At 34.1% G+C, this 20,120-nt stretch overlaps 1 protein-coding gene across 1 annotated transcript; it reads left to right on the top strand.

The window, feature by feature from the left end:
* The first annotated feature begins 6,903 nt into the window (after positions 1-6,903).
* On the top strand, positions 6,904-19,842 carry LOC114738269 (MADS-box transcription factor 23-like). The gene is made up of 9 exons (XM_028926313.1): positions 6,904-6,908; positions 7,113-7,359; positions 16,776-16,854; positions 18,162-18,223; positions 18,475-18,574; positions 18,657-18,698; positions 18,789-18,869; positions 19,386-19,516; positions 19,631-19,842. Exons 2-9 carry the CDS (start codon positions 7,178-7,180, stop codon positions 19,644-19,646), a joined length of 693 nt encoding a protein of 230 aa, XP_028782146.1. The 5' UTR covers positions 6,904-6,908; positions 7,113-7,177; the 3' UTR covers positions 19,647-19,842.
* The last annotated feature ends 278 nt before the right edge of the window (positions 19,843-20,120 follow it).

Below are 20,120 nucleotides of genomic sequence, written 5' to 3'. Positions count from 1 at the left end.
TTGGTCAACATAATACTCCTCCGGTCTTTAATATAGGACCCAATTATTGAGTTGGTTTTGGGCCTAAATATAAGACCCATTTCTCATATTTATCAATTTTTTCTAAATTACCCCTATGGATACTCGTTCAACCATAATCAAGTAGAAGAGGGAGATGAGGTATTAAAAAAGATGATTATGGTATTTTAGAAAAAACGTGTCATATTTCTTATAATTAACTAACTTATCTAATTTTTTTAATTTAATCAAATTAGTTAAATAAATTTTATATTAAGAACCGGAGGAGTATTACGTTAATCGAAATAGAAAATGCCGTGACATAGGCATTTGGAAAGCTCCAAGCTATGTACTATATTTTCGTACGGAGTCATTGTTAGCCGTGGATACTTTTTCAAATAAAATTGTTTTGACTAAGGGTGTGTTTGGATAGAAACCAAACCATGGTTTCAGAAGTGCTTTTACGAATTACGAAGTAAATATGTGGAGGAGATTATCTCGTTTTGCGGAAAAGTGCTTCTGAAACCACGGTTTTGAGATACCCAAACAAGCCCTAAGACGAAGAATTAAGAATTATAAAAAGAGAGCACAACATAGGCTCACACGCATGGCAGGCAATTGATTGGGATAATAATAATTATAATAGAGTGGAAATAGTTGGCTAAAAGAAATACTATGGGGGTTCAAAATATAAGTATCAAATAATTAATTTATACAATCTAAAAAGTTGATTAAAAATGGTTAAAGACAATTAAATATGTGAAAATTTTAATCTATATTTCTAAAACACTGTTATTTATGGTGATGGTGAATGGGAGAGAAAATGAGTAAAGAGAATAAAAGAGAATAAGTGAAAAAAAAAAAAAGATATGAGAGAGACATATATATAACTAATTATGGATAAAAATGTAAAAAATGCATTACATGATCCAATAAATCTAAAGCGATGCTTATTAAAAACATTAGACCTCTTTAAATATTTGATATTTATATTTTAAACAAGATGGAATAATATATCAGAAATAAAAAGGATTTTTCAGATCAGAGTAGTGGGTGATTATTTAATATTAATTAATGGCATTATCGTGAAAGAATCAAAGGCTTAAAATGATGAATATTTCTTCTAGGTGTAGCCTCTCTCGTCACTTCATATAGATTATGAATGCCTTGTGGATCACGCAATATGACTCAGAAGAGCTGTGAAAGAGACTAATTTAATTTACTATTTTTTTTCGAAGTCAAGACAAAATAATATATACCAAAAGAATTGTTTCAAGGTTACAATAAAATAAGGGAAAATTTCACTGTAGGACCGCAGAAGACAATTAATATCAAAGAGCCCCCAAAACTTTCTGAAACCTCACTGCAGGACCAAGGGACCAATTTGATATTAATTTTTAGAGTGAGATTACAATAATACCCCTCCCTTTTTATTTTATTAAAAAATAAATATTTACCAGAGTTACTGTTCCGACCACCGGAGGTCGGAGGTCCGGCCACCGGCGCTCAGGTGGCCGCCGTCGGGGTCCGGTCACCGATGGCCGGAACAGTAACTCCGGCGGGACCTCCGGTGGCCGGAGTTTTTTTGTTTAAAACAAAGTGGCCAAGGAAGGGTTTGAACCCAGGACCCCTTGGCACACCAAAAGACTTGTAACCACCAAGCCAAGCAACCCATTCAATCATAAAATGCAAATAAAACTACATATAACAAAATAAACGCAACAGTCCAAATGTAAGTGAACAAGTGAAATTAGACGATTTACAAGTGAAATTTAGAAATTTGCAACAAAAGTTAGGCAATTTACAAATAACATAATAGAAGTCATAACCCAAAATGCAAGTGTTTACGTGCAAATGAGCAAGTAAAATTTGAAGATTTACAATAAAAGTTTATGGATTTACAATCCAAATTTGGTAAACACAAGAGAATTCACAACCCAAAATGTAAGTGTTTGAGTGTAAGTGAACAAGTGAAATTAGATGATTTACAAGTGGAATTCAGCAATTTACAACAAAAATTAGGCAATTTACAAATAACATAATGGAACTCATAATCCCAAATACAAGTGTTTAAGTGTAAATGAGCAAATAAAATTTGAAGATTTACAACAAAAGTTTATAGATTTGCAAGTGAAATTCGACAATTTCACTTACTCATTTGTACTTAAACACTTGCATTTGGGGTTATGACTTCTATTATGTTATTTGTAAATTGCCTAATTTTTGTTGTAAATTTCTAAATTCCACTTGTAAATCGTCTAATTTCACTTGTTCACTTACATTCAAACACTTACATTTTGGGTTGTGAATTCTCTTGTGTTTACCAAATTTGGGTTGTAAATTCATAAAATTTTATTATAAATCTTCAAATTTCACTTGCTCATTTGCACTTAAACACTTGCATTTGGGGTTATGACTTCTATTATGTTATTTGTAAATTACCTAATTTTTGTTGTAAATTTCTAAATTCCACTTGTAAATCGTCTAATTTCACTTGTTCACTTACACTCAAACACTTACAATTTGGGTTGTGAATTCTCTTGTATTTACCAAATTTGGGTTGTAAATTCATAAAATTTTATTGTAAATCTTCAAATTTCACTTGCTCATTTGCACTTAAACACTTGCATTTGGGGTTATGACTTCTATTATGTTATTTGTAAATTGTCTAATTTTTGTTGTAAATTGCTGAATTACACTTGTAAATCGTCTAATTTCACTTGTTCACTTACATTCAAACACTTACATTTTAGGTTGTGAATTCTCTTGTGTTTGCCAAATTTGGGTTGTAAATCCATAAACTTTTATTGTAAATCTTCAAATTTTACTTGCTCATTTGCACCTAAACACTTGCATTTTGGGTTATGACTTCTATTATGTTATTTGTAAATTGTCTAATTTTTATTGTAAATTGCTGAATTACACTTGTAAATCGTCTAATTTCACTTGTTCACTTACATTCAAACACTTACATTTTAGGTTGTGAATTCTCTTGTGTTTGCCAAATTTAGGTTGTAAATCCATAAACTTTTATTGTAAATCTTCAAATTTTACTTGTTCATTTGCACCTAAACACTTGCATTTTGGGTTATGACTTCTATTAAGTTATTTGTAAATTGCCTAACTTTTGTTGCAAATTTCTGAATTCCACTTGTAAATCGTCTAATTTCACTTGTTCACTTACATTTGGACTGTTGCGTTTATTTTGTTATATGTAGTTTTATTTGCATTTTATGATTGAATGGGTTGCTTGGCTTGGTGGTTACAACTCTTTTGGTGTGCCAAGGGGTCCTGGGTTCAAACCCTCCCTTGGCCACTTTGTTTTAAACAAAAAAACTCCGGCCACCGGAGGTCCCGTCGGAGTTACTGTTCCGGCCACCGGTGACCGGACCCCGACGGCGGCCACCTGAGCACCGGTGGCCGGAACAGTAACTCCGGTAAATATTTATTTTTTAATAAAATAAAAATGGAGGGGTATTATTGTAATCTCACTCTAAGAATTAATATCAGATTGGTCCCTTGGTCCTGCAGTGAGGTTTCAGAAAGTTTTGGGGGCTCTTTGAAATTATTTGCCTTCTGCGGTCCTACAGTGAAATTTCCCCATAAAATAACGAGCAGATAAACTGCTTTAAATAACTGACAAAAGAGGGAGATGAAACAGCATCATAAGAATAAAAAGAAAAATTAAATAAAAGAAATAAAATTTCCCGCCAATAATAACATTTGCCAAAGAGGGTAGGGATGTTTAGGAATGAGGATGAATTTTTTTCTAGATGCCAGAGATTGATAGGACTTTTGAAGCCATATCAAGAACGTTAGATTGTGAATCCATAGCAAGGATGCACGAAGACACTTGCTTAAAAAAATTGGACTAGCTCTATAGTAAAATCTCCACGAAAGTTTCTTTAAAAACGAACCTTAATAGTAATTAGCTCCATGACTGTGTTAATTCCTTGATTGTTTTTAAATTTATGAAGGAAAATATTCCAAACCTTGTGGTTATATTGATTTCTGTTTAAGGAATTTGAAGAGAAAAATCTCTTCTCATAAAAGAATTAATTACAAGAAATTGTGTTTTTATCTTACCTCTTGAAAAACAAAACTATTAAAAAGACTTACTCATCACTCAATAGTATTCCTCCCCTATTTTGCTCATGTTGCTCATTCCCATTTCATTTAATTCCTTACAAAAATATAAAAATAATTAGACTTGGGGAGTATTTGGGATACCTGGGGAGTATTTGGGATACCCCAAAATCACTGAAACAACTGCTTTCACATTAGTCGAGATTAAAAAAAAATTTCACATATTAATTTCGTATATTGAAAAATTATTTTTAAAATTATGATTTGGTTTTCATCCAAACACTCGCTTAATAATAAATATGCATGTAGAATGACTCTTTAACTGAAATATATTGAGGTTTTAAAGTTAAAATCTTATGTTCGTAATTCCTTACTCATCATCAATTGTGTTGGGCCGGTAATTGCATTTCCATTGGATTGTTTACCCGCATATAAATGAAAGGAAGAATCTCAGAAAACAAAGCTTAAAATTATTAAATTTATAATTAAATTTTGTAACAACACTTTTTTTGTATAACAGAATATTTATTTTGGGTTTGAGGGTAATCTCTGTCGAGCCAAAAGCGTTAAAATTAAAGCCTCCCAACAAATACACTTTTATGATTCAAACATGTATTCTTCTTCTTACAGGATAAGACCGTTTACCATCTCAATCAATAATACTTTAATAGGTTTTGATAACACTAAACTGACAAATAACAATACATTTTTATAAAACTTTCTTACTTGAGATTTTGTAATTTCAAGCTTTTTTTCCTTTGTGGGATTCTCTCTAAATCTATAGATATAATTTTTTTAAAAAAAATATAAAAATAATATTTGGCTACCTGACATCTTGGATGAGCCACTGTTTTAACTTCCTTCCCACTAATTGCACGTTACGTCCACTAATTAAAAGTTAAAACTTTTTTAGACTTAAATTTTGTTTCATATATAGGGTAAAGATCTAGCCTTGAATAATATTACTTATTTTTGGATGTCATATTAGTGCATATGACATCTAGCTGTCTTTTATTATTGGACACAATCAAAGGAGCACGCTCTATGCATTGAATATTATAAATTCCGAATGCTTTTGATTTAACTTGAAACTCGAGGAGCTATGAAATTATTAATTAGAATTATTTCCGTTTTTTTAAAATCAATATTTTACTGATTACTACATATATTATACTCCTTCTAATTATTATGCTCTTGCTTGTGCAATTTTTTTTGGAAGATAGTTGCAATTGTTTTATACTTCACCTGTTTTTTCCCCCTAAGAATCTTTTATAGAAGTTAGCATAGCAGGAGGGGGGGCAACAATGTGGCCATGGTAAGATAGTTTTTGCCGCTTATCATGGGGAGGTCCCAGAATAATAAGCCACAGCACAGCACATGTTTTGCGCATCAAGTTGTATTTCCCCCTTTTTTCCCCCTAGTTAAGCACAGCTGTACTTTGGAGGCACATACCGTTGGGCATGAAATGTGGTAACTATAAATTTTTTCTAAATATTTAAAATCATAATAATATTACTCCTTACCATTAAAAATGTTAACAAAAAATGTAACTATTTTAACCATCAACAATAAAGAGTAATATTGCTGCGGTGTGAGGAGTTTTGTCTCCACTTATATAAAATATGCTTACAAGTGCCACAGAACAAAAAAAATTGGACTGAACCTGCTAATTCAACCAAAAAAAGGGACCGAACTAGAGCCAATGGTCTTGGTTTGGTTTAAGCATAGAATCAGTCAAGAGTTGAATCAGTCAAACCAGTATGAATTGGTGAAAACTGATAAAAATTGGTGTGAGTTAGTGATAAACCTATTTGAATGATTATGATACTATTGGTCTTTTTTTTTTTAAATTCAGCTCCTAATATCTCAGTCACTATAGATTTAAATGAATGTTAGTAATAATTTTGATATCAATGATTATTAATTTTAATTGTTAATAAATTGTAAAGATCAAAATTCTTAATTTTATTGTACTTTGTTATTGTTATAATCAAATTATTGTTATATTTTTTTGCATTTTATTATTAGTTATTATTAATATTGTTGTATTTTGTTATATTCAATTAAATTATTTTATTTTAATATGACTGGTTTGATCTAAATTGACTCCAATCTAATCAACTAACTCTTAAAATACTATCTTAACCAGTTTAATATCCAGTCTAATTTTTTATTTCTTGATAAGTACTTTTAAACGTCATATTTAAGGCCTGAACAAATTTGCATGTTAACCCATCTAAATATACTCAAGCCCCAAAAAAAAAATCCCCATCCAAATATACCACCGATGTTGTGACTCGCGAGTGGGAGGCAACAGTCATATCCCCATTCGCTGTTGGCTGCTTGTCTCCTAATCCCTCACAGCAAAGCCGGAAATATAAGCGCCCTCAGTTTTCAACGTTCCACGTGTCGTCTTCTCCTTCATCACATGATGGGATTTATTCATCTCTTTCTCAGGCCCCACCATTCCTGAATCCCAACGAGTCCGAGGAGAAAAGGCTTCCCCACTCGTAGATATTTCTCGTGGTAAACACTCGCCACATCCAAACAACATCTGTCCCCCGGAATCTTTCTTGTCCTGCTATTGGGAATTTCTATGACGGTCACCCTAAACCAAACTCGAGCGCGTGGTATGGGTCCGCCGCCCAGCCAACTACTTCTAAAGAAAACCACTGGCGGTTTTTCATTTCCCGAAAAACAGAAACCGGTTTTTTTGTTTTTATAGTTCAAAATGATAAGAATGGAGACACGCAAAACAAAACCCACTTGAAGCTTTCCAACTGAAGTATTCATAGTGCATCATTCATCAGAAAGCCTCTCATTAGGTTCTTCCTCCTCTTCTCCTTCTTCTTCTTCTTTCCATAATATTGTTCTGTGATTTCCAGCTTGCCGATCATATAATAAGCTCTCTTTATTTCGATTTTTTTAAATTTTTATATCAGTTATGCCTGTGGTTCCTGGTTGAGAATGGTGTTTTTGTTTGAGATTTCTTACTTTTATATATATTTTTTTCTGATGAAATTTTGTAGCTTTACTGATTTGCTATGAGCTGTGGTTGATCTGGAAGGTGAAGGTGTTAAGAAGCCCTAGAAGAATGGGGAGAGGGAAGATTGCGATAAAGAGGATTGACAATTCAACGAACAGGCAAGTCACTTTCTCGAAGAGAAGAAGTGGTTTGCTCAAGAAAGCCAAGGAGCTTGCCATCCTCTGTGACGCTCAAGTTGGGGTCATCGTCTTCTCCAGCACCGGCAAGCTCCATGAATATGGAAGCTCCAGGTATTTATTCACAGCATTTTCTCTGTGTTTCTTTCTTAATCTTGATCTAATTAATATATTTTGGATCTTGTTTCTTTCTGAGATAATTAAACTTTCTTGAATGTGATGATATTCTGTCGGATACTGTGTGGCTGTTTTGCACTCGAAGAAATTAATAACCTTTTCTTGTATATCATGCGATCTTGTAATTGATGCTTTAGTTTTCTATGTTTTTTTTTTTTGGGGCTATTCTTTTTCTCTTATATTTGCTTGCTTAGGCTTGATATAGATATATACGTATGTACGTATGTATGTGCATAATATCATAATACACATGATCAACATGCATGCACTTGGGTTTGAATGGCGTCATTTTCAGAATTTTGTCTGTATCGTGAAGTTATCAGTAAACAGACTTGATCTTTGAAACTTGTTTTTCTCCTTTTTCTCTTAACTTTGTTCTATATATTGCGGGTCACTCTCAATTTAAGACTTTATATAAGAAAACTTATGTTAATTATATATATTATATGTATAGGTAAAGTAGTGAGACCAAACTTCACCTGGCTTCCTCTAAAATAACTATACAAATTAATCCCTCACCAGACTGGCAAACTTCTCTGGTTAAACTGAACTGCACTGCCATGACGCACTTTTAGCTAGCTAGCTTTCATACATACATATATAGATCCATAAAACTGCAAATACATACACACATAAAAAGATATCTCTTGTATATAGAAATATACGGAAAATTGATCATTTGATCCTTAATTATAATTTGATTTGATTAAAATCATCCAGTTCCTGAATTTTCACTTGACGCAGCTTAGTTGTCCTTGTTAGTGTCTGTGTGTATATATCATCTTAAGGTTGGTTTTAAATCATGAAAAAGTGATATAAGGGACGGATATGGATCGGCTAGAAACAAGTTAGGAAACTGGACGAACAATCGAAGGTAGGACCTTAAGAGAACATGTCTCTTACAACCCTAGCCATGGAGACACCACAAGGATGATCAGTCCTTGATACAGTCGAGTATTCCCACGAGAATACGAGGCGGCAAGCAAAGCTCACTCAAGAGAAATAAAATTCTCTAAAATTCATTCATTCAAATCTGATCCTCAATTACAAAAAACGTAGCCTTATATAGGCAGCAAAAGAACACTCTAGAATCAAAAAACCCTAGGTCATAAATGCCATAAATGTGCCTTAATGATGATTGACTATCTTGGTTGGCACCAATTAAGGCTAAAGGAAATAGGAAATTACCTTTTCTTGAAGAAAAAGGCTTCTACCTAAAAATAGGAAACTAACCTAAAATATTCTTATGCAATCTTTGACCAAAAGGCCTTATTTAATGCAAATAAAAATGGAAACTTAAAAAAAACGAAATTAAACCATAACTAATACATAAAGACGCCTTCTTGATTCTTCTTGAATATTCTTGGACGTCACTTATGCTCCTCCTCAAGGCACATGCTTGTCACATGGTATTTTGAGTGAATTCTTTAATCTGGACTGCACATGGGCCTTGTACATCATCTTGTTTGGCTTCTAGCAATGTAATCACCATGTTTGGACCCTTGATGGGCTGATTGAGGGATGCTTCTTCCAAATAAATGGGCTCTAACTCTTTAAGATCTTTTATCAAACAATTCAGCGCCTCTTTCATAGATTTGGTCCTTGCTCTTGTCATTGGGCCTACAATGCCTTGTAATGGGTCTTTTAGAATATTGGACTTCCATCTTTTAGCTTGGGCTCCACGCTCCGTGTTTTGGTCTTCCTTTGATGCTTGATCATGCCATGCTCCCCTATCATTCCCTCCCTGCTCAAAAGGATTCGTCCTCGAATCTACAGCATCAAAGAGAGATAAATCAGTCACATTAAATGTAGCACTTACATTACCGTAGGAGCTAGGCAAATCTATTTTATAAGCATTATCATTGATTCGCTCCAAGACTTGAAAAGGGCCATCTCCTCTTGGCTGCAACTTAGACTTTCGTTGTTCTGGAAACCTCTCCTTTCGCAAGTGTATCCAAACCCAGTCTCCAGGCTGAAAGACAAGCTTCCTACGACCTTTGTTAGCTTGCTTTGTATATTGCTCATTCTTTCTCTCGATGTTGGCCCTCACCTTAGCATGTAATTCCTGCACAAACTCAGCCTTTTTCTTGCCATCAAGGTTAGCTCGTTCACTAGAAGGCAAAGGCAGAATATCCAAAGGAGATAGAGGATTAAAGCCATAAACAATCTCAAATGGAGAGAAAGAAGTGGAAGAGTGAATAGCCCTGTTATATGCAAATTCAATATGAGGCAAGCAGTTGACCCAATTCTTCAAGTTCTTTTGAATTATTGCACGTAACAAGGTAGTGAGTGTTCTATTGACGACCTCAGTTTGCCCATCCGTTTGGGGATGTGCCACAGTAGAAAACAGCAACTTAGTTCCAAGCTTACTCCACAAGGTCCTCCAAAAATGGCTAAGAAACTTTACATCCCTATCACTCACAATGGTTTTAGGCAATCCATGCAATCTAACAATTTCTTTGAAGAACAAGTCAGCAATATGCACAGCATCATTTGTTTTAGAACAAGCAATAAAATGAGCCATTTTACTAAATCTATCCACTACAACAAAGATACTATCTTTCCCAGATTGAGACCTAGGCAAGCCCAACACAAAATCCATAGAAATATCTACCCAAGGTTGGGAAGGCACAGGTAGAGGGGAATATAAACCATGAGGTTGAACCTTAGACTTTGCATGCCTACATGTCACACATTTAGCACAAACAGACACAACATCTTTGCGCATACCAGGCCAATAAAAGTGTTCATGCAAAAGAGCTAATGTTTTGTCAACACCAAAGTGACCCATCAAACCACCACCATGAGTTTCTTTTACAAGCAGCTCGCGCATAGAGCAATTGGGAATGCACAATTTATCTTTCTTAAAAAGAAACCCATCAGATCTATAAAAGTCATTCACCCCATGCTTTTCACAAGAAAGCCAAATTTTGGAAAAATCACAATCAGAGTCATACAACCCTTTCAATAATTCAAATCCAAGTAATCTAGCATGAAGAGAAGTGATAAGAGAATACCTCCTAGAAAGAGCATCAGCAACAACATTCTCTTTACCTTGCTTATGCTTGATCACATAAGGAAACGTCTCTATGAATTCCAACCAGCGAGCATGCCTCTTGTTAAGCTTACCTTGAGACTTTAGAAACTTCAAACTTTCATGATCAGAGTGAATAATGAATTCCTTGGGCCATAAATAATGCTGCCATGTTTCTAAAGTTCGTTTTAAAGCATAGAGTTCCTTGTCATAAGTAGAGTAATTCAAAGAAGCTCCACTTAATTTCTCACTGAAGTAGGCAATAGGCCTAGACTCTTGCATTAGAACAGCACCAATACCAATCCCAGAAGCATCACATTCAATTTCAAAAACTTTATTAAAATCAGGTAAACACAAAAGTGGTGCATTGGTTAATTTCTCTTTCAAGGTATTAAAAGCTGTTTCTTGTGTTTCACCCCATTTAAATGTCACATGCTTCTTAACAAGCTCATTTAGAGGTGCAGCAATAGTTGAAAAATCTTTCACAAACCTCCTATAGAAACTTGCTAGTCCATGAAAACTCCTGACTTCATTGGCATTCTTTGGGGTTGGCCAATCTCTTATAGCTTTTACCTTTTCCTCATCCACATGGATCCCTTGAGCACCTACAACAAAACCAAGAAACACAACAGAATCCATGCAAAAGGAGCATTTCTGAAAATTAGCATATAAGCTATTCTCCCTAAGAGTTCGAAACACCTCATGCAAGTGAATAACATGGTCATCTATTGTTTACTATAGACAAGAATATCATCAAAGTAGACAACCACAAACTTCCCAATAAATGAACGAAAAACATGATTCATCAAGCTCATGAAGGTGCTAGGTGCATTAGTTAACCCAAAAGGCATAACTAACCATTCATACAATCCAAATTTAGTTTTAAATGCTGTTTTCCATTCATCTCCCTCTTTCATGCGAATTTGATGATAACCACTCCTTAGGTCAATTTTAGAGAATAAAGTAGCACCATGCAACTCATCCAACATGTCATCTAATCTAGGAATGGGGTAGCGATACTTAACTGTTATTTTGTTGATGGCTCTACAATCAATGCACATTCGCCATGAACCATCTTTCTTGGGCACTAGAAGTACTGGAACAGCACATGGGCTCAAACTTTCCCTTACAAAGCCTTTCCTCATGAGTTCATCAACTTGGCGTTGAATCTCTTTAGTTTCTTCGGGATTGGCTCTATAAGCTGGTCTATTAGGTATAGAAGCTCCAGGGATGAAATCAATCCTATGCTCAATTCCTCTTAAGGGAGGAAGCCCATCGGGAACTTCATCAGGGAATAGGTCACCAAATTCCTGCAACAAAGCCACAACACTAGAAGGCAAAGAGGGGTTAAGTTCGTTAGTAGAAAAATAAGCATCCTTGCACACAAGCACCAAGACTCGCTCACTCACTAATGCTCTCTTAACCTCACTTTTTCCAGCAAATAGACTCTCTTTCTTTTGTTCATTTTTCTCATATTCATTCCTCTTCTTTTCTTTTTTTCTGTACTCTCTCTTTTTACTCCACTCACTTATTTTTTTGCATTCCTTCTCAATCCTCACTTGGTCATCATAAGCTTCTTTAGGCCTAAGAGGCTTCAATACAATGATTTTTCCATTGAAAGGTACAGAATAACAATTTTTGTAACCATCATGGTGAGCTCTACTATCAAACTGCCATGGTCTTCCAAGCAAGAGATGTCCAGCAAGCATTGGGACTACATCACATAAAACTTCAGCATGGTAGTTGCCAACAGAAAAAGAAACCAAAACTTGCTTAGTGACCTTAGCTTCAGCACTATCATTCAACCATTGCAATTTATAAGGCTTAGGATGCTTCATAGTAGGTAAATCCAACTTTTCAACAAGTAAGGTACTAGCAACATTGGTAACACTACCACTATCAATAACCATGCTACATACCTTATTCTTTATGAAGCACCTAGTGTGGAAGATGAGCTCTCGCTGCTCTTGCTCTTTATCTTCCTTTGGTTGCATGTTTAGGGCTCTTCTAGCCACTAATGCTTCTCCCTTAACAGGTTCAGCTTCATCAATCTCCAATTCAGAATCAGTCACCAAAGAAGGCATGTCATCATCACTTTCATCGCTAGAATGCACACTGTCATACTCGCCATTATCTTTGAGAATCATGGCCCTCTTATTGGGACATTGGGAAGCAATATGCCCTTTTCCATGACATCTAAAACATTGAAGAGAAGAGGTTCTATCAGTAGAAGAAGTTTTAGAGTCAAGTTTCTTACCGCCATCAATCTTGGGCTTGGATTCCTCCTTGGCTTTTGGTGTGAATTTTGCAACATCTTTAGCCTTAGAATCCTTCCACTTGGATGCTGATCTAGAGTCCCTCCAACCATGAGATGAGGATTTGGAGTGTTTTTCTTTATACCGCTTCTCAACTTTGATGGCTTTATGCACTAGCTCTTCTTTATCAACAAAAGTGTACATCTCAACTTTGTCTCTAATTTCAGGCCTTAACCCATCAATGATTCTGGTCATGCTTGCTTCTTCTCCTTCTTGTACTCCAGCTCGCATTTTAAGAAGGTCAAGTTCATGCACATATTCATCTACAGTCATAGAGCCTTGGCCAAACAGTCGTAACTTTCTATTTAGCTCTCGGTAGTAGTAACTAGGGACATATTTGTTGCGCATGAGTTTCTTTAGCTTTGACCATGTATGAGGTGGTCCTTTGCCCTTAAGGCGCCTTTTAAGCTGTAAATCTTCCCACCAAACAATAGCATAGTCAGAAAATTGATATGAAGCAATTTTTACCTTCTTTTCTTCTGGCCAGTCATTCATCCTGAAGATTTGCTCAAACTTCATCTCCCAATCAAGGTATGCATCTGGATTTATATTACCCTTGAAGGTAGGGTACTTGATCTTTGGGTCATAGGTGTCCAAATCACGTTTTTCAGGTCTGCTCCTATTCTTTGAGGATGAAGAACCAGATCTAATCACCTCCTCATCACCACTACTTGCTTTGGATGCTTTTAGCTCCTCTAGCTCCAACTTGAGTTTGAGAAATTCATCTCTCATGGCTCTCATGAACAGCTTAGGATCTGTGTTGAATTCTTCCATATTGGCTTCTTTGTCACTCATCTTGAAATTGAAACGTTAGTGTGATCAAAGAGAAATGAAATAGTAAGAAGGGACCTTACCACTCTACTCGCGTGTTTCACTCGAGAAATTGTAGTGTCACTCGTGTTTAACTCAAATCTGGCTTTTAAATTGATGTAATAACACTCTCGCCTTTTACCACTCAAACTTGCCTCCTATAGTATTCTTGATTGAAACTCAACAAAATCAAGAGACAATGTTAGTAAATGGTAATCTCCACAACCAGAATTGCAAGAACCAGAAAATATAAGAGATAAGAAAGGAATATGTGATAAAAGAAGAAGGATAGGTACCAAAAACGTCAAAGGAAGGAAAAGAGGAGGGAAACGTAAAAAGGAAAAAAAAAAGAAAAGAAAGGAGAATATGGAAAGCTATGAATTAGAAAAGAAAGGAAAAAAAAAGGAAGAAAATATTTAGGAAAGGTGCTACCTTGAAAATAATTTAGGAAATTGGGCACCTTGCAAGAAAAGCAAATCAAGTTAGGAAGGTGAGATATGGAAGGAAGGAAGCAAATAGGAAACTTGAAGGAAAAGGAAAGAAACTCAAATTAAGCAATACGGAAAAAAAAAGGAAAGGAAAAAAAATAGGAAACAAGAAGAAATTAGGAAACATGCAAAGAGAGGAAATAAGAACTCTTACCACCCAAGTTTAACGATTTAGGAAACTAGTTGTGACTTGTAATGGAAGCTCTTCTCAATTTTAGGAAACTCATCTTTAACATTGCAATTCTCAAATCTGCAGCTTCTTCTCTTTCTTTTTTTTTTTTTTTGAATTTTCGGATTTTTTTTTTCTAGTACTCCTTTTTTTTTTCACAACACAACACTTTTTTTTTTTGCTTTTTTTTGGTGCACGAATTTTTTCTCTTTTTTTTTCTTTTTTGCTGCTCAAAGGAACACAGAAAGTCACAAAAAAAAAACACAAATAGGAGGTGGAAAGGCAAAGAAACAAATTGATGGAAGCAAGGGATGAAGAACGAATGATAGAATTAAGAAGATGAAACAAGAAAACAGAAATAATAGATAAAAGGATAGAACTTGAATTCTAGCAAACCTTAGCTCTGATGCCAAATGATATAAGGGACGGATATGGATCGGCTAGAAACAAGTTAGGAAACTAGACGAACGATCGAAGGTAGGACCTTAAGAGAACCTGTCTCTTACAACCCTAGCCATGGAGACACCACAAGGATGATCAGTCCTTGATACAGTCGAGTATTCCCACGAGAATACGAGGCGGCAAGCAAAGCTCACTCAAGAGAAATAAAATTCTCTAAAATTCATTCATTCAAATCTGATCCCAATTACAAAAAACGTAGCCTTATATAGGCAGCAAAAGAACAATCTAGAATCAAAAAACCCTAGGTCATAAATGCCATAAATGTGCCTTAATGATGATTGACTATCTTGGTTGGCACCAATTAAGGCTAAAGGAAATAGGAAATTACCTTTTCTTGAAGAAAAAGGCTTCTACCTAAAAATAGGAAACTAACCTAAAATATTCTTATGCAATCTTTGACCAAAAGGCCTTATTTAATGCAAATAAAAATGGAAACTTAAAAAAACGAAATTAAACCATAACTAATACATAAAGACGCCTTCTTGATGCTTCTTGAATATTCTTGGACGTCACTTATGCTCCTCCTCCAAGGCACATGCTTGTCACATGGTATTTTGAGTGAATTCTTTAATCTGGACTGCACATGGGCCTTGTACATCATCTTGTTTGGCTTCTAGCAATGTAATCACCATGTTTGGACCCTTGATGGGCTGATTGAGGGATGCTTCTTCCAAATAAATGGGCTCTAACTCTTTAAGATCTTTTATCAAACAATTCAGCGCCTCTTTCATAGATTTGGTCCTTGCTCTTGTCATTGGGCCTACAATGCCTTGTAATGGGTCTTTTAGAATATTGGACTTCCATCTTTTAGCTTGGGCTCCACGCTCCGTGTTTTGGTCTTCCTTTGATGCTTGATCATGCCATGCTCCCCTATCAAAAAGGATTTGTTCATAGTGGAAACATGGTTTGGACTAGTATTAACAAGGATAGGTTTGGTTCCTAGAGTAAGTTGCTGCGATTAGATATATGAATGAGTTCAAAAAAATGTATGGTCTATTATTCTAAAAGGATTAGCCAAATTATTTGTAGTATAAATAAGCTTTACATCAGGAGTTAGCCCTAAACATGGCAATATTCCAGTAGTTCTGCATGGTGAAATGGGACATACATTAAAAACCGGAGGAGTACTGTCTAATTCTAAAATGATATGTGTGTGTACCCATCACTTCGCTAATTGTTTATTTAGTGTAAATGCTTACAATTGGATAGTTTTCGGTGTCTATTGCATAATTTAATGTATAAGTAGTCATGCATGTCATTCATCGCCAGTGAATAATGCAATTTAGTATAGATTTTATATTTCATACTAGCTCTGATCCTTAGCTTAGCATAAGAGTTAGCTAACTAATTTGAATAGATTAAAAAAATTAATTAAGTTATTATTATAATAAATAGATATTATCTTCACCAAAATAGCCTGCTAATCAAATGTATTAATTAACTAAAAATACCATTTGATAAAATCTTTAATATGTGCAATTATTACAAAAACTATCTTGAGAAAAATGGATAAATATGACAGACAAAGTAAATTGAGGTCTTATATTTAGGACCAAATTAAATGTCAAATTAGCTCTTATATCAAAAATCAAAGGCAGTATTTTATATTAAGCAGTACTTTATGGGCACAAAAAATCTATATCGTGTGTGTGTGTGTGTGTGATCATGAGTTTCCAAGGTGGGATTACTGCATTGATTATTGATCCAGATTATCTAATACTACCTCCTATCATTCATTAATATAAAAAGCTACTTAACTGATTTGAATTAGTTAAGAAAATTAATTAAGTTAGTCATTTCTAACAAATATGAGTTGATTTTGATGAAGTACCCTCTTTAATTATGACTATTTTTAATAGCAATTTTGACATGTGCAATCAATAGAGATATTTTAGAGAATGAATCACAAATTTAGGGAGATAAAATTGGATCAAATTCTTATATTTATGATCAAATTTAATCTCTAACTAGCTCTTACATTTGTTAAGGAACAGAGGTGGTATTAGTTTACACTGACAAAAAGTTGACTTGATTTTCATCTTATTGATTGAATTGATCTCTGCTTAACATGGCAGTCTTAAATCAATTATTGACCGCTATAATAAATGCAAAGAGGAACAGCATCAACTTATGAATCCAGCTTCAGAAGCCAAGGTACGAGGACGAATTAATACCACTCCTCAAATATTTTCTTGAGGTTTAATTTCTTCATATATAAGTCCATGTTTAGTTACTAGACATTCTTTAATTATAGTCCCTTTGTTTCTGGTACTTGTTACAAACACTTCCATTATACTCCTCCGGTCCTAAGACCCATTTTGTAGTGTATATATAGGTCTTATATTTAAGACCGGAGGAGTATTTTATAATATAATATGTTTTGTCCGAAATATTTATTTTTCCCGCTTAGTCTCCCTAACTAGTTATAAAACTTCATAGCTAATTAACCAAACTTCTCCAATAATGATTTTTATTGAGGATAATTTTAACATTTTGCAAGACATAACTAATTTTAACTAACTAAATTTTCGTGTAAATAATGCCAATCATTAATACACATATACCTGCACTTGTCAGTGCAAGATTATACTACAAAAAGAAAGAGTGATAAATGAGAGGCTAGATTAAGAGAAGAAGCAAGGAAAAAAAAACCAAAAGGGGGAAATTCAAGACTTCAGTTTTCCGGGGGCAAAAACACATTTAATGGTATGAACACTATTGGAAACTAAAGTGGATCTAGAGAGAAACGGAGATATATCAAGGGTAGCATAGGCCTTGCTTGTTTCTATCCACACAAATTTCTCGACGGCATGAGATTCTATTGATATAGAGCCAATTCTAATAGACTTATTGGAGGGTCTCATTGGTGTGCATCCAGTAGGAATTGAACATATTAGCACATTAAATGAACATAACTATCTATCAACTTCTTCAACAGTCCCTCTCAAAGCTTTATTCCTGTGTAAATTTTATATATGTGGTTGTAAACTTTCTCAAGACTGCTAGCTATATATAATCATAGACTTCTTGCTTCCTGGAAATTCAATCCATATGAAAGATGAATCATCTTCGTTTCATTCATTCTTCCCCTTGCACAATATATAAAATTGCTTTATTTGTCATTCAATACTGCTTTTGGTCCTCAATATAAGAGCTAGTTTAACATTCAATTTGGTTTTAAATAGAATACCCTAAATCCACTCTATCTCTTATATTTATCTATTTTTTTCTTATAGTAGTTGCACATGTTAAATGTTTTATCAAATGGTAATTCTAGACTTCTAGCTAATACACATGATTAGCAATGTTATTTTAGAGAAGACAATACCAATTTATTACAAATAACAAACTTAACTAATTTTTTTAATCTACTCAAATTAGTCAACTAATTCTTTATATTAAGGACCGAAGTTAGTATAACATTTATTTGATATATGTGTGTGTATGGTTGCACTTGGTAGTTTTGGCAAAGAGAAGCAACGGTCTTGAGGCAACAACTTCAACGTTTGCAGGAATTGCACAGGTATAATAAGTAAAACTGATACATTGGAACGAGAATTATTAAATTCTGGTAACAAAATGTTGATCTCAACATAGAAAATGCAGCAATTTCACTAACACTACTTCTGAACTCACTCAACTACCATGAGGTTTATTCAAAACTGCAATTATTTCACTCCTTTTACACACATACACACACAACTTTACAGTATAACAAACTGGAACTATCTATTTAGTAATCCCAAGTAATTTATTTCCTTTTGGAAAATGCAGGCAATTGATGGGTGAACAAGTTTCTGGTTTGGGCATTAACCAAGTGAACAATTTGGAAAATCAACTGAAGATGAGTTTAAAACGTGTCCAGATCAAAAAGGTACGATAGTCCATTTAACATATATCTCACATTTTTACAGAACAAGTACTTAACTTGATCATCAAATTATCCCCATTTTCAGGATCAAATCTTAACTGATGAGATTAAAGAGCTACAACAAAAGGTATTCAAGAAACTCTCCCTTTTTGATCTTGCCATGTGTATATGAAAGGTATTCCCACAAATTCTGACTAATTTATTGATGCTATTGCAGGGGGATCAAATTAGTCAAGAAAATGTTGAACTCTCTCAAAGGATACACGTCATCAAGAAGGAAAATGCAGAGTTAAAAAAGGTGATTAAGTTGATGAAAAAACATGTTATCGAATTAGATCATATACTTATCTTCTCGTTCATATAATTTAATAGCTTTAGTCTCGCAATAGAGTGTGTGCAAATAGAGTTAAAGTTCAATTTTGCCATGAAAGTTTTCAGTAAGAGCTGTGGATATCTGAATTTTTTTTTTGGGATTAATATATATATATATATATATATATATGTAGCCCCAAAAATGTTGAAAAAGGAGCAATATCACTCTTAGTCATTAAAAATGTTAAACAATCAATGTTGGTTTTTTTTTTGTTAGGTTAAGGAGAATTTGCTCTTTTTTTAATACTTCTGGAATGATATTGATGCTAAAAAAGCTTTTAAATATCCACAATTTCCACATGAAAACTTTTGAAGTAAAATTGAATATTAACCCTATATAGACACACACCATCTGTTGTGCCTGTGCTATATATGTGTTTAACAGCTAAATGCTTCGACTTATGGTTCAAAGTCTTAATAAAGTTTTATTTCTTTTAATTAGATTTGTGAGGAAAGAGCTATGAATGAAGAAAATAAGAGTTTCAATGCACCATACAGTGGCAACCTGCAGTTGAGCCAGCAGCCACAATCTGATGAAGCTAGTGAGCCACCGACCAAAGCAATGGAACTGGGGTATATTATATTCCTTCAAACTCATTAATATAATAAACACACAACACGTATAAATATATATATTTCTGTTCATTCTTAAAATTACAACTAAGCATTTGATTCCTATGACTACAGATTACAGCTGCTTTAATTAGCAATAGCTGTTTGATCATTTGGGATTTTGAGACGCCGTTTGCGACCAACAACTTTCCTGTGGGAAGATCAAGTTTTCTTCTATGGGGAAGAGATAGGTATGTTTCAATTCAAAAAGATAGTTAGTTAGTTATTAGATAATAAACGCATCAGGAATCATTTATGTTATATGTATGGGGATCAAACACATTAATTGGATATTATCTGTCAATTATTTCGATATTAAAGCTATCAAATGTGAAAATTCCTCAGAAAAAGTCCCAAAAAAATGCTTCTAAAATTTTAAAATCACAAATCAGGTATAACTACAAAAAAGTATTATTATTTGCTTTTCAAATATTGTCAATTGTTATTGAAGTGTAGTAAATAAAACTGATTTGAAAATTTGAAATTCAAAAGTATTGTTTTGGGTTTCTCCCAAGTCCTTATTCCTAACCAACATAAATTTAAGACACATTATTTCTTATGTGCC

Source organism: Neltuma alba, unplaced genomic scaffold (assembly GCF_004799145.2).
Source record: "Neltuma alba isolate B1F8T4 unplaced genomic scaffold, ASM479914v2 tig00002809_pilon, whole genome shotgun sequence".
NCBI lineage: Eukaryota > Viridiplantae > Streptophyta > Magnoliopsida > Fabales > Fabaceae > Neltuma > Neltuma alba.
Note: the sequence above shows the minus strand (reverse complement) of the source record. Positions and strands in the feature narration are given on the sequence as shown.

Bases quoted from the DNA above. Each gene is read 5' to 3' on its own strand.
- LOC114738269 (XM_028926313.1), top strand. From the start codon at position 7,178: ATGGGGAGAGGGAAGATTGCGATAAAGAGGATTGACAATTCAACGAAC. The intron at 16,855-18,161 runs GTACGAGGACGA...TGCACTTGGTAG, and splicing joins ATCCAGCTTCAGAAGCCAAG to TTTTGGCAAAGAGAAGCAAC. The intron at 18,699-18,788 runs GTATTCAAGAAA...ATGCTATTGCAG, and splicing joins TTAAAGAGCTACAACAAAAG to GGGGATCAAATTAGTCAAGA.